Genomic DNA, 13,590 nt, shown 5'->3' with positions numbered 1-13,590 from the left:
GTCTAGGGTTGTAATAGTCAACTAACAATGGTCATAACTGAGGTTATAAAAACCCATGTTATCTTGACCATCTAGTTGATCATTTTGTGTTCCCCAGGAGGCCGTCATTGTAAATAAGAATAGGTTAAATAAATAAATAAATATATGTTTTTTTAAAGGGGCAGTGTTTCACTCCTATATGGAGTGAATGCATTTTGTTTTTAGATTTTCTGCAGCTTCTTCCTTGAGTGCTCTATCCGCATTACAAACAAACAGGAGGCATGTTGCACAGTAAGTGTTGCATCGGTTTTTTTTCTCATTTTGAATAGAAATGACATATAAATCAAAATAATGTACATTAATGTAAACAATGTCATTTATATCAGCACTATTTGTCAAAATATGACAAATATAAAGGTGCATTTATTCAGTGTTATACCTTCTTCACAAGAAACTCTTTCCAAAAGATAAAGGGAAAATCATCCATACAGTGTTCATTTTGGCACTCTTTTTTTTATAGATTTGGTCTAGTCTTAGTAATTTTGACTAAAATATCATTATGTTTTAGTCACATTTTTGTCATTTGAATATCTCATTTAGTCTAATTATTGTCAAAATGTATGAAAACACTGGGTCATTTTTGTCAACTATATGCCCTTTCATTGTAGTCACATCACATTTGCCTCAACCTATAGTAAACACAAATCACTGATTTCCATGTGTACAAACATATAGTACAAAACATGGTTCTATCGACATATTTTTCTGCATAATATCCTATTGTCTTCCCAACAGAAGAACATTTGACAAACATACAGTACCAGTCAAAGTTTGGACACACCTTCTCATTCCAGGGTTTTTTAAAAATTTTATTTAACTATTTTCTACATTGTGAATAATAGTGAAGCCATCAAAACTATGAAATAAATAATGTCGTAACCAAAAAAGTGTTAAACAAATGATATTTATATTTGGGATTCTTGAAAGTAGCCACCCTTTGTCTTGATGACAGCTTTGCACGCACTTGGCATTCTCTCAACTAGCTTCATGAGGTAGTCACCTGGAACGCATTTCAATTAACAGGTGTGCCTTGTTAAAAGTTAATTTGTGGAATTGACAAGGTAGGTCAATTGTGTTGTGACAAGGTAGGGATGGTATACAGAAGATAGCCCTATATGGTAAAAGACCAAGTCCATATTATGGCAAGAACAGCTCAAATAAGAAAAGAGAAAGGACAGTCCATCATTACTTTAAGACATGAAGGTCAGTCAATACGGAACATTTCAAGAACTTTCTTCAAGAAAGTTTCTTCAAGTGCAGTCACAAAACCCATCAAGCGCTATGATGAAACTAGCTCTCATGAGGACTGCCACAGGAAAGAAAGACCCAGAGTTACAGTTCATTAGAGTTAACTGCACCTCAGATTGCAGGCCAAATAAATGCTTCACAGAGTTCAAGTAACAGACATATCTCAAAATCAACTGTTGAGGCTGTGTGAATCAGGCCTTCATGGTCAAATTGCTGCAAATAAAGCACTACTAAAGGACACAAGAAGAGACTTGCTTTGGCCAAGAAACATGAGCAATGGATATTAGACCTTTGGTCCTTTGGTCTGATGAGCCCAAATTTGAGATTTTTGGTTCCAACCACTGTGTCTTTGTGAACGGATAATATCCGCATGTGTGGTTCCCACCGTGAAGCATGGAGGGGGAGGTGTGATGGTGCTTTGCTGGTGACACTGTCGCTGATTTATTTAGAATTCAAGGCACACTTAGCCAGCATGGCAACCACAGCATTCTGCAGCATTACGCCATCCAATTTGGTTTGCGCTTAGCGGGACTATCAATTGTTTTTCAACAGGACAATGACACAAAACAAACCTCCAGGCTGTGTTAGGGCTATTTGACCAAGAAGGAGTGTGATGGAGTGCTACATCAGATGACCTTGCCTCCACAATCATCTGACCTCAACCCAACTGAGACGGTTTGGGATGAGTTGGACCGCAGAGTGATGGAAAATTAGCTACGAAGTGCTCAGTATGTGTGGGAACTCCTTCAAAACTGTTGGAAAAGCATTCCTCATGAAGCTGGTTGAGAAAATGCCTAGAGTGGGCAAGGTGTCATCAAGGCAAAGGGTGGCTACTTTGAAGAATCGCAAATATAACATATATTTTGGTTACTACATGATTCCACATGTGTTATTTCATCCCTTTGATTTCTTCACTATTATTCTACAATGTAGAAAATAGTAAAAATAAAGAAAAACCCTTGAATGAGTAGGTGTGTCCAAACTTTTGACTGGTACTGTAAATAAGAATACAATTGTATTTGAATTATCTGACCATGTATATTCCTAATTCAGCCTACATAGATATTGCACAGTACATACAAAACAAACAGACATGAGAGAAAAACTTAATCACCAGATGGTGCCGCAAAGTAGTATGGATTGCACCGCCGTCATTCGGTCATTACCATTGTTATGAATGTTTCACAGACGCCACATTGAACAGGGGCTAATGATTTTGAAAGGGAGCTAATAACTATTTCACCCAGTGATGTATTTGAGTCACTGAACCTCAAGTCCGAATCAAGTCCCAAGTCCCCTGTGCTCGAGTCCAAGTCACAAGTAAGGGGCTGAAGTCAGAGTCCCAGTGCTTGAGTCCTGGTCCAAGTGCTCAAGTCTGAGTCAATGGGTCCACATTAACTCAAAATATAGTTATTTACCCAGTCAGACTTTGTGTAGTGGCAAGAGGAATTTCAATAAATTGTTTACAATCCCTTTTGCTTTCTCTCTGTGCCACAAAAGGGTTGCATGTACAGTGCCTTCGGAAAGTATTCAAACCCCTTGACTTTTTCCACAATTTGTTAGGTTTATTATTCAAAAATTGTTCTAAAATTGATTTTAAAAAGTGTTTTCCTTCATCAACCTACACACAATACCCCATAAGGACAAATCAAAAACACGTTTTTAGAATTTGTAGCAAATGTATATAAAAGAAAAGAAATATCACAGACCCTTTACTAAGTACTTTGTTGAAGCAACTTTGGCAGCGATTACAGCCTCAAGTCTGCTGGGTAGGACGCTACAAGCTTGGCACACCTGTATTCGGGGAGTTTTTTACTTTCTTCTCTGCAGATTCTTTCAAGGTCTGTCGGGTTGGTTGGGGAGCGTTGCTGCACAGCTATTTTCAGGTCTATCCAGAGATGTTAGATCGGGTTCAAGTCCAGGCTCTGGCTGGGCCACTCAAGGACATTCCGAGACTTGTCCCGAAGCAACTCTTGCGTTGTCTTGTCTTGCTGTGTGATTAAGGTCGTTGTCCTGTTGGAAGGTGAACCTTCGCCCCAGGCTGAGGTCTTGATCGCTCTGGAGCATGTTTTCATCAAGGATCTCTCTGTACTTTGCTCCGTTCATTTTTTCCTCAAGCCTGACTAGTCTCCCAGTCCCTGCAATGAAAAACATCCCTACAGCATGATGTTGCCACCACGATGCTTCACAGTAGGGGTGGTGCCAGGTCTCCCCCAGACATGACACTTGACATTCAGGCCGAAGAGTGTAATCTTGGTTTCATCAGACCAGAGAATCTTGTTTTTTCATGGTCTGAGAGTCTTTAGGTGCTTTTTGGCAAACTCCAAGCGGGCTGTTATGTGCCTTTTACTAAGAAGTGCCTTCCATTTGGCCACTCTACCATAAAGGCCTGATCTGAGGAAAAGAGGAACACTTGACAACAGAATCTGTATATGAAATGCAGTGAGAAAAGTGGGAGGGTTGAACGAGACTACAAATTTAAAAGACGGCCTACTTTTCTATAGCCTACTCAAGGAAGAGAAAAACATAGCTAGACTGTTGTTTTACTATTAAACACAATGCTGTTACTGTTTTTAATTTGGTAAAGCAGCTTGTATTTCTTAACCAGCAAAGAGTATTCTAGCTAACTAGAAGGCTGGTGGTGTTGACTGGTTAAGGTGAATCAAGAGTCACCTGGGTGATTATTTTAGTCACTATTTTTGTTGGTGAAATGAACAATGACTCCATGATGGCCCAGTCCTCTACACAAGCCGAACCAGATACTTTACAGTACAATGTCACGTCAGTGACGAAAGTGTTCAACTTAAATAAGATGTACCACTATACAATATTTCAGGCCCTGAGTTTTCACCAACCGGGAACAACTCTAGGCCCTACCTGTATCACATAAATCCAAAGTTTCCTCAAAAACGTAGATTAATCAGCATTGTTCTTTGGCCGGCCTGAATATGCATGTTCAGAGCTCTATATGAACCCCATGGAGGTGCAAGGGAATAGCAGACATAGCCTGGTCCCAGATCTGTTTGTGCTGCCTATAGGTGTTGGCAAGACAGCACAAACAAATCTGGGACCAGGCTGTAGCAGAAGTGCTGTGGGATTAAATGGAATTCTCAATTGTGCAAGTCGCGTCCATGTTAGGGTCTTGGTAACGGGAGTTGGGCGTAACCTGGACTTGGGAGTAAGGGGGGTGAGACTGGGGGCAGTGGCGGATACCAGACAGATGGAAGGTCATCTGACACCACCACTGCTGAGTAGATGGGTGGTATGTCCTCTATCACCGCTCGGTAGGAAGGTGGAACGTCCTCTGGGTCCTTTGGGTCAAACTGCAATGGAGAGGAGTCAGGTTCATGTTAGTGCCAAGTTGAACGGTTATAGTCACTGATACCTCTGTGTGTAGTTTCTGTTTCTTCAAGAGGAGTAGATCACTTAAAAACTGAATGTGAAGTGATCATATGTTGCTAGTAGTTCGGTCACTAGACTGCTTAGAAGATTGCACTGCCCTTTTTTCTAGCCTAATTCAAGTGAAACATAGTGAGCACAGCATTCAGTCTGGTTTTGCAAGGCTGATGTTTCCCCCCTAAATTACAAAATGGGGGAAAGTGTTGACAGCCGCTGAAAGTCTTTATAATCAAGATGTCTGTTGACAGTTTGAGGAGGTCAACCTAGCAGTGGAGGGATGTCGTACCGGAGTGTATGGCGGTGCAGGGTTGATGAGATCCACTGAGCTATACGGCGGCAGTTCTCTATAGGGAGGTCTGTAGACTGTCGTGGGTAACGGTGGAGGGGTTGGCGCCCTTGAGGGCCGAGGAGGTCTACTGGGGGGACTTGCCTCCTCTCTTCGTCCTTCTGTCCTCTCTTCTTCATGCATAGGGATGACGTAGACAGAGGAGTCATCTGACTCTTCTTCCTGAGTGCATGGCCATTTTCTACGGCAACACAGCAGGTACAGTGCTATGCACATCAAAGGCGTGATTAAGAACCTGGGAATTGTAGTTTGAGGAATGTAGGATTTAGTCAGGAGTCAGTCAACTACAGCCAGAACTACAGTATATATTACACTTAGGTTTGATGATGACTGATGACCATGGAAGTGACAAGGATTGCCACTTAGTTTTGCTCTTGTACATCTTTGTAAAACTATTCTCTGTACTGTACAGTTGAAGTCGGAAGTTTACATACAGTTAGGTTGGAGTCATTAAAAGTTGTTTTTCAACCACTCCACAAATAACTTAGTCGGTTAGGACATCTACTTTGTGCACGACACAAATCATTTTCCCAACAATTGTTTACAGACAGATTATTTTACTTATAATTCACTGTATCACAATTCCAGTGGATCAGAAGTTTACATACACTAAGTTGACTGTGCCTTTAAACAGCTTTGAAAATTCCAGAAAATGATGTCATGGCTTTAGAAGCTTTTGATAGGCTAATTGATTTGAGTCAATTGGAGGTGTACCTGTGGATGTATTTCAAGGTCTACCTTCAAACTCTCTTTGCTTGACATCATGGGAAAATCAAAAGAAATCAGCCAAGACCTCAGAAAGAAAATTGTAGACCTCCACAAGTCTGGTTCATCCTTGGGAGAAATTTCCAATTGCCTGAAGGTACCACGTTCATCTGTACAAACAATAGTACACACGTTTAAACACCATGGGACCACGCAGCCGTCATACCGCTCAGGAAGGAGACGCGTTCCGTCTTCTAGAGATTAACTTAATTTGGTGCGAAAGTGCAAATCAATCCCAGAACAACAGCAAAGGACCTTGTGAAGATGCTGGAGGAAACAGGTACAAAAGTATCTATACCCACAGTAAAACGAGTCCTATATCGACATAACCTGAAAGGCCACTCAGCAAGGAGTGCTCCAAAACCCCCATAAAAAAGCCAGACTACAGTTGCAAATGCACATGAGAACAAAGATCATACTTTTTGGAGAAATGTCCTCTGGTCTGATGAAACAAATATAGAACTGTTTGGCCATAAAGCCCATCGTTATGTTTGGAGGAAAAAAGGGGATGCTTGCAGGCCGAAGAACACCATCCCAACCGTGAAGCACGGGGGTGGCAGTATGATGTAGTGGGGGTGCTTTGCTGCAGGAGGGACTGGTGCACTTCAAAATAGATGGCATCATGAGGAGAGAAATTATGTGGAGATATTGAAGCAACATCTCAAGACATCAATCAGGAAGTTAAAGCTTGGTCACAAATGGGTCTTCCAAATGGACAATGATCCCAAACATACTTCCAAAGTTGTGGCAAAATGGCTTAGGGACAACAAAGTCAAGGTATTGGAGTGGCCATCACAAAGTCCTGACCTCAATCCTATAGAAAATATGTGGGCAGAACTGAAAAAGCATGTGCGTGCAAGGAGGCCTACAAACCTGACTCAGTTACACCGGCTCTGTCAGGAGGAATTGGCCGAAATTAACCCAACTTATTGTGGGAAGCTTGTGGAAGGCTACCCGAAATGTTTGACCCAAGTTAAACAATTTGAAGGCAATGCTACCAAATACTAATTGAGTGTGTGTAAACCTCTGACCCACTGGGAATGTGATGGAAGAAATAAAAACTGATATAAATAATTATCTCTACTGTTATTCTGACATTTCACATTATTAAAATAAAGTGGTGATCCTAACTGACCTCAGACAGGGAATTTTTACTAGGATTAAATGTCAGGAATTGGGAAAAACTTCTTAAAATTATAAACCGGGTGGTTCGAGAACTGAATGCTGATTTGCTGAAAGCTGTGGTATATCAGACTGTATACCATGGGTAGGACAATACATTTATTGGTAATCAGTTTACAATAGTAATAAGGCACCTCAGGGATTTGTGGTATATGGCCACTAAGAACAGCCCTTAGCCGTGGTATATTGGCCATATACCACACCCCCTCGTGCCTTATTGCTTAAATATAACCTCATGTTATTGCACACATACTGTTGTAATGTGTAGCATATAGTACATCCACATCGGTGTGTAAATTGGAACATCAGTATGTTTGTTTCCGTTTGGTAGAGGTGGAGATCACAAAATAATATGGAAAAAGAGAAAGACTTACTTTATCATATCAAGTAACCAACTTTCATTCTGCATGGTGCGCAGTCTGTTGTTGTGGCAGGCGTCTGTCTCCGTGTGGAGAACACACAAAAGAGAAACCTAAGGTACAGTTCAAGGAAATTCCTTACGTTTCTATCCAGCAGCCTCCTCATCACTATTAGAACTTTCAACAGCTCTCTGTGAATCAACAGCAAGCGCTAGTCAATCGGTCATGCTCAGTTCCTATTCAACGTCAGACTCAGCTTCATGACCCAGAAATAACCCATCTCACCATCATGACCGGTTCAGAACCACTTACATAGTAGGTTCTCAGAAGTCATTTCATTTTCTAGGTGCCCCAGATGACATAAAATGTAGGTAAGAATTACACAAGTCTGCATCCTTTACATTTCCTCTAAAGGCCAAACGGAGCAGATTTTGAGCAGGACACTGACCACTGATCAGCAGAGACAGATGTGATCAGGGGTGTATTTATTACGGAAACTGTTTACCGTTTAAGAATCAATCGGAAGCAAACAGAGCAAACAAAACGTTTTGCAACAGAGTCGGAGTAATGATTTATACCCCTGAAGTCACAGGCAACCGAATAAGCTACATTTAATTGTACAAGTTTGGCCTCTTTTACAAATGAAAACGAGTAAACTGGAGCATAAACCTTTGACCCTTTTGTCCATAAATGCCCAATGACAAGTGTGATCATTACAAAGCCCCTGTCAACAACCATTTAATACAATGGTACAATCCAATGGAAAAGTATACACTTTATACACTGTTACAAAGAGGGAGAGGCATAGTTGTTATGGTGCCTCCCTCTACCCAACCATGACCATGTTAAAATAATTGAACTGGGTTGAATGAATTTGGACCTTGAATGATGTACTTACGTTTCATTCGGACTTCAAAGTCTAATGAAAATCAGTTGGATTTGGAGTAAGACAACAGTCATGCAATATCCTGTCACCAATGATTACTACATTATTACTGCATTTCGTATTGATAGATGTATTCAAAATGCACCTTACCTTAACAACCAAGACCTCTGAATGTACAGCAACCTGTATGTCAACCTGTGAGTTGCTTTCATACTCTTGTCACAGGAAGTAGGCAAAGACAAACTTTTACAGCCTTATTGACCTGTTCAAAGATCCTAAGCATGTTTACTGTCAGGTACTATCAGTGACGCACAACACTTTGAAGCTACGTCTGCGTCCCAAATAGCACCCTATTCTCTATTTAGTGCACTTCTTTTGACCATAACTGCACCCAAAGGGCTCTGGTCAAAAGTAGTGCACTATATAGGGAATCGGGTGCTATTTGGGACACATCCTACACCAGCCAATTGCTTTGAGGCACATGGATATTAATAAACATACTGTATAAGAGATATGATATAGATGTGTAAGACTATTAGAGGGAGGGAAATGATGAATATAAGGCTAATGAGAAAAACAAGGGGTCCACGTTAAGGCATGTAACTGAGGAATGCAGTCTAGGCATTGTTGGGACACGTCGTGGTAGTTTGGATGAGTGAGACCCACAGCTGCTTTACATCGGTAGGAATGTGCACTTTTGGAGGGATTTTGTGAGATATATGTAGGCTATAGTAGCCTGGTCCCAGATCTGTTTGTGTTGTACGGTCTTCGTAGTGGTGTGGCGTTGTCAAATGCATAATAGAGTAAGTATATAATTGAATAACTGTATAACTGAATGGCTGAATAACTGTATAACTGAACGGAGAACCATAACATAACACTGGTGGACATAGAGGTAGTTTCTGCAAAACACAACATAGCAAAATATAGATTTAAAAACGTCCTTTAATGCAGAATCCTGTCATCAATATACTTGCAAATTGAAATAAATCAAATTTTGTTTTATACATATTCATAAAAACTCAATCATGATCACACACTGTATTCAGGTTACATACCATATTCAGTTCAATTCATTGCTGTGCCATGTTATCATGTAATCCCTACATAGCAGAAGGTAGATAGAGAAGACACGTAACAATATAAGTTATGGAAGAGGAGGAGGTGGGGGTGGTGGAGGAGGTGGGGGCACCTTAGTGGAGGTACCAGGGAGGGGAGGAGGAGGTGGTGGAGGAGGAGGAGCATTACCCATCGCACCAGGTGGAGGAGGAGGAGGGGGGAAGCCATTTGATGAACTGGGAGGAGGTGGAGGATGAGGAGGAGTATTACCCATTGAACCATGTGGAGGTGGAGGAGGAGGGGCGAAGCTATTTGATGAGCTGGGAGGAGGTGGAGGTGGCGGAGGAGGTGGAACATTACCCATTGAACCAGGTGGAGGAGGAGGAGGAGGAGGGGCGAAGCTATTTGATGAGCTCGGAGGAGGTGGAGGAGGAGGTGGAACATTACCCATTGAACCAGGTGGAGGAGGAGGGGCGAAGCTATTTGATGAGCTGGGAGGAGGTGGAGGTGGCGGAGGAGGTGGAACATTACCCATTGAACCAGGTGGAGGAGGAGGAAAAGGAGCAGGGGCGAAGCTATTTGATGAGCTGGGAGGAGGTGGAGGATGAGGAGGAGTATTACCCATTGAACCATGTGGAGGAGGGAGTAAGCTATTTGATGAGCTGGGAGGAGGTGGAGGTGGCGGAGGAGGTGGAGCATTACCCATTGAACCAGGTGGAGGAGGAGGAGGAGGTGGAGGTGGCGGAGGAGGTGGAGCATTACCCATTGAACCAGGTGGGGGTGGAGGAGGAGGGGGGAAACTATTTGATGCGCTGGCAGGAGGTGGAGGAGGGGGTGGCGGAGAGGGAACATTAGGGGATGCATTCGGTGTAGGAGGAGGGGGAGGAGGGAGGTTATTCGATGAGGTCATGGAGGGTGTAGGAGGAGGAGGACCAGTGCCCATGGAGCCAGGTGGGGGAGGAGGAGGAGGTGGGATGTTGGAGTCAAACGTTGATCCAGGAGGGGGTTGTGGGCAGTTTTGGGTGAGGTTTGAGGAGACTGGCAAGGTGGGCACCGATGGTAGGGCCACGTTAATGCCAAGATTGGACCTGGGAGGGTAGAATGAGAAGGTTCCATTCAATGGATGTATCACTTTATCTTTGAGACAGTTAAAGCCATGTAATACTAACAGATGGTACTGGTTTTAAGGGCACGATTTCATGATGAGTTTTACTACAGTATGCTAACAGGTCCTATCCCATCACCACTCACCACCCTAACTAGCGCTGTGCTTACCTATAGAGATCCTTATTGACGCTGGCTGAGGAGGGTTCCCCAGGCTGGGTAGCAGGAGCAACGGGACACTCCACAGGGCCACAGCTCCCTGTACTTCGCACGCTCTCTGTGGTCCCTGTTCTTTTCCGAGGCTGCAACTCATTGAGCTGGGGAAGACAATAAATTAAGAAAAACACCACAAACATATTACTGCTCTAAAGTCTAGATGGCCCAATAACATTGCTCTGGCGGGATTGAATTACAAAGCAAGTAGGTGCTAATAAGTAACTAAGTGCTAGTAATTGTAATTACAATAATGTAGACTGCGGTTTATTATCTGTGGACAGTCGATCAATATCATATTACAGAAAAACAATGCTAAGCCTAATGGGATAAATGTATCCATAAAGCGAAACATTCTCCCAGCTGTCCTCACGTTAAAGCTGTGGCCCAGTGTGTCCAGTTCGGTGAAGGACATGGGTCTTCTGATGTAGCAACCCTCGAGCTCCCGGCCAGCTTTGGGAGGGCTCATTAATTTGGCGCAAGCCAACTTCGTTACTGTGGTGAAAATTCCCATCTCTCTCCGAGACACCTTCTCCTGATGGATAGCTACAGCCTGGGAGATAGCACAGGTATTACAACACTGAGTTTAGGTCCCAAATGGCACCCTGTTACCTATATAGTGAGGTAGTGCACTATATATGGAATAGGGTGCCATGTGGGATGCACAACTGTACTGTACTTCACTGTACTTGTACTGTAGCGTAGCCTCATGAGCTAACTGACGGATAAAGCGACAGTGTTTCTCACCAGAGAGAGGAGGTTGAGGGAGTTCTCCATGTCTTTCAGCTGCATGGCCTGGGTGTCCAGCAGTCTCAGGACAGAAGTGGCTAGGCTGTTGATCTGGTAGGCCACACTGGCCAAAGCCTGAGTGGTCAAAGCCTTGGTCTCCTCCAAACCCTTCCATGTGTCCTCATCCTTTAATCATGTTTCAAGCATTATTTTCTTGGCAAAGGTATGATATAGCAAAACTTCTTACAGTGTTCGTATACTTTTCGACACAATCAGAATACTATGATAAACAGAAGAGTGCACAACTTGCCCTTTCATATGCCTCAATGTTCCCTCAAAATGGGTAGGCCTAAGGCTTTAAATTAAAATGTCAAATGTTTTATAACTACGTTATAAAGAAGGCATCGTACCGTTTTTGTTTCAAAGACAGAAAGAGAAAGAGCACAGCAAGCAAGTAAAAGTAATTCACAATTTCCCCCAAATATATTAAATAAACAAATAAATAGACCAAGCCTATTAGAATAATTAAGTTGGCTAATTCTGTTATCATTGTCAAAAAATACTCACCTGTAGGCCTAAATAATTGTTTTCACAGTAATCGGCCACTTTGTGAAGGTTGTTATAGTTGTCAATAAGCGCCTTTCTCGACGCGGGAGCCTCTTTTAATATTTGCGTAGCAAGTTCTGAACACTTCGTTTGCTCCGTCATTTTAGACTTTGTTCGGTCCGGAAAGAATGTGCAGAAGTTAACTACAAAGTAAAGGTGTGTCAAACTGTGGGTGTGTTCTTATATCAATAGTCAGGGAGGACGAACGAAAGCGTCCCGCCAGCGAGCTAGACTACATGGGTGCATTCATTACTCCGATTCCGTTTAAAAAAGTTAGAAGTTTAGCAAAACTGTTTCTAACGGAAACCGTTTACTCCAAACAGAAAACGTTTTGCAACGAAAACGATAGTTTCTAATAGACAAATACAGGTAGGTTCCTCCCCGGTTCGTTCAGTTTGCTCTGTTTGGTTCACTTTGGTTCCTAGAGTGAACCCTAAACGGTTTCTGTTGCAAAACGTTTTGCAACGGAATCTGACTATGAATACACTCCAGGTGAAGTGACAGGCGAGGCATGCTGCTGCAAGGAGTTTCTGCTGAATGCGGAACAACCGCAAGGTATGAGTTTTGACTCCAACTAGGCTACGGTGTTAAAATTACAGGCTAAACTTAAAAAACAACCATACGATTTAGCACGGCTGATAATCATCTAATAAGGTAGCCTAAAGCTAGGCTACTTGAATAATCACAATTTTATACAGTGAAATTATTTAATTTATAGGTCTACGTTTTTAATGTCAGCACCGAAATATCGATTTAATTTATTTAAATAACATTGCTTAGGCTCGCCTTTTTGGTTATTTTTCGAACATAGTCTTTATTTCAAAGACCCCAAATGAAAGGAAATGTGCAAGGTCCATAAATACATTAACAGGATAAAGCTATAGCCTTCTCTACTGAACCTCCACTAGAGGTCAGTCTTATAATGCATTTTCTACTATGGCCTCAGCAGTTCAAATAGGTCCCTTCTCATTAGCTACCTACCTACCTACCTGCCTATCTGTCTGGGCTATGTGGCTCCTGTATATTTGCTGCATTGCAAGTTACCTTCCGTTTTGCCATGGTCATTGATAGGCTCCTAACAAACAAGCCTGCCGCGAAGATTGTAAAAACTATACATCCTTTGATCCACATGAATGAAGTCAATCAATCAGTGAAGTGCTGCCATGTATCAATGTCTAGGGGCGGACTGGCCATCTGGCATTTTGGGTATATGCCAGATGAGCTGGCCCATTTTTAGCCCAGTCCGCCCATGTACAATGTCCCTGATAATGTTCTGATCCTGCTATGATTGCTTATCAATAAGCCAATAAAAAAATACCTGATAATGTGTCGAAAGCCATTTTGAACAAAAGTGCGGTGCGTCAGGTATCTTGTACATTTAGTCATAGCTGTTTCCTCTGAGATAGGCCAATGCAAACATGAGATTGAAGCATTTTGTCCAACAAAAGACTTGTTGCAATTTGAATTACCTTGAAATTGATTGATTGGTTGATTGATTGTAAGGTGAGACTATATATTTTTTAAATCCAGATAATTGAAAATAGTCAGTCTCAACCACCACAATATTTTTATTGATTTAAGTCTGCACCTTTCTTCCTCTATTCAGTATTTTCACTGTTAGATATTGTATAGGGGTAGCTACAGAGCTTACATGA

General features: G+C 42.1%; 2 protein-coding genes across 2 annotated transcripts; both read right to left on the bottom strand.

Annotated features, from left to right (window-relative positions):
• Positions 1–263: 263 nt before the first annotated feature.
• On the bottom strand, positions 264–8,542 carry LOC110491550 (uncharacterized). Its single transcript, XM_021565083.3, has 4 exons — positions 8,375–8,542; positions 7,354–7,451; positions 4,973–5,267; positions 264–4,610 (listed from the first exon to the last, which is right to left on the bottom strand). The coding sequence occupies exons 2-4, from the start codon at positions 7,386–7,388 to the stop codon at positions 4,422–4,424; spliced, it is 519 nt and encodes a 172-aa protein (XP_021420758.1). The 5' UTR covers positions 7,389–7,451; positions 8,375–8,542; the 3' UTR covers positions 264–4,421.
• A 609-nt stretch (positions 8,543–9,151) lies between these two features.
• Positions 9,152–12,103, bottom strand: abi3b (ABI family, member 3b). Its single transcript, XM_036946429.2, has 5 exons — positions 11,897–12,103; positions 11,348–11,515; positions 10,974–11,153; positions 10,559–10,704; positions 9,152–10,371 (listed from the first exon to the last, which is right to left on the bottom strand). The coding sequence occupies exons 1-5, from the start codon at positions 12,035–12,037 to the stop codon at positions 9,372–9,374; spliced, it is 1,635 nt and encodes a 544-aa protein (XP_036802324.2). The 5' UTR covers positions 12,038–12,103; the 3' UTR covers positions 9,152–9,371.
• Positions 12,104–13,590: the final 1,487 nt, after the last annotated feature.

This window comes from Oncorhynchus mykiss, chromosome 16, assembly GCF_057628025.1.
Source record: "Oncorhynchus mykiss isolate SJ-2025 chromosome 16, ASM5762802v1, whole genome shotgun sequence".
In the NCBI taxonomy this organism is placed as follows: Eukaryota; Metazoa; Chordata; class Actinopteri; order Salmoniformes; family Salmonidae; genus Oncorhynchus; species Oncorhynchus mykiss.
The sequence above is the reverse complement of the archived record's forward strand: the minus strand, read 5'-3'. Positions and strand labels throughout refer to the sequence as shown.

What these genes read in the sequence shown, in the direction of transcription:
- abi3b (XM_036946429.2), bottom strand. Translation starts at nt 12,037, where the DNA reads ATGACGGAGCAAACGAAGTGTTCAGAACTTGCTACGCAAATATTAAAA. An exon ending in ACAATTATTTAGGCCTACAG is followed by an intron (nt 11,516 to 11,896) that starts GTGAGTATTTTT and finishes ACATGATTAAAG; the next exon opens with GATGAGGACACATGGAAGGG. An exon ending in GTCAATAAGGATCTCTATAG is followed by an intron (nt 10,372 to 10,558) that starts GTAAGCACAGCG and finishes CTACCCTCCCAG; the next exon opens with GTCCAATCTTGGCATTAACG.
- LOC110491550 (XM_021565083.3), bottom strand. Translation starts at nt 7,388, where the DNA reads ATGCAGAATGAAAGTTGGTTACTTGATATGATAAA. An exon ending in TGGTTACTTGATATGATAAA is followed by an intron (nt 5,268 to 7,353) that starts GTAAGTCTTTCT and finishes TACAATTCCCAG; the next exon opens with GTTCTTAATCACGCCTTTGA. An exon ending in CTGCACCGCCATACACTCCG is followed by an intron (nt 4,611 to 4,972) that starts GTACGACATCCC and finishes TCTCCATTGCAG; the next exon opens with TTTGACCCAAAGGACCCAGA.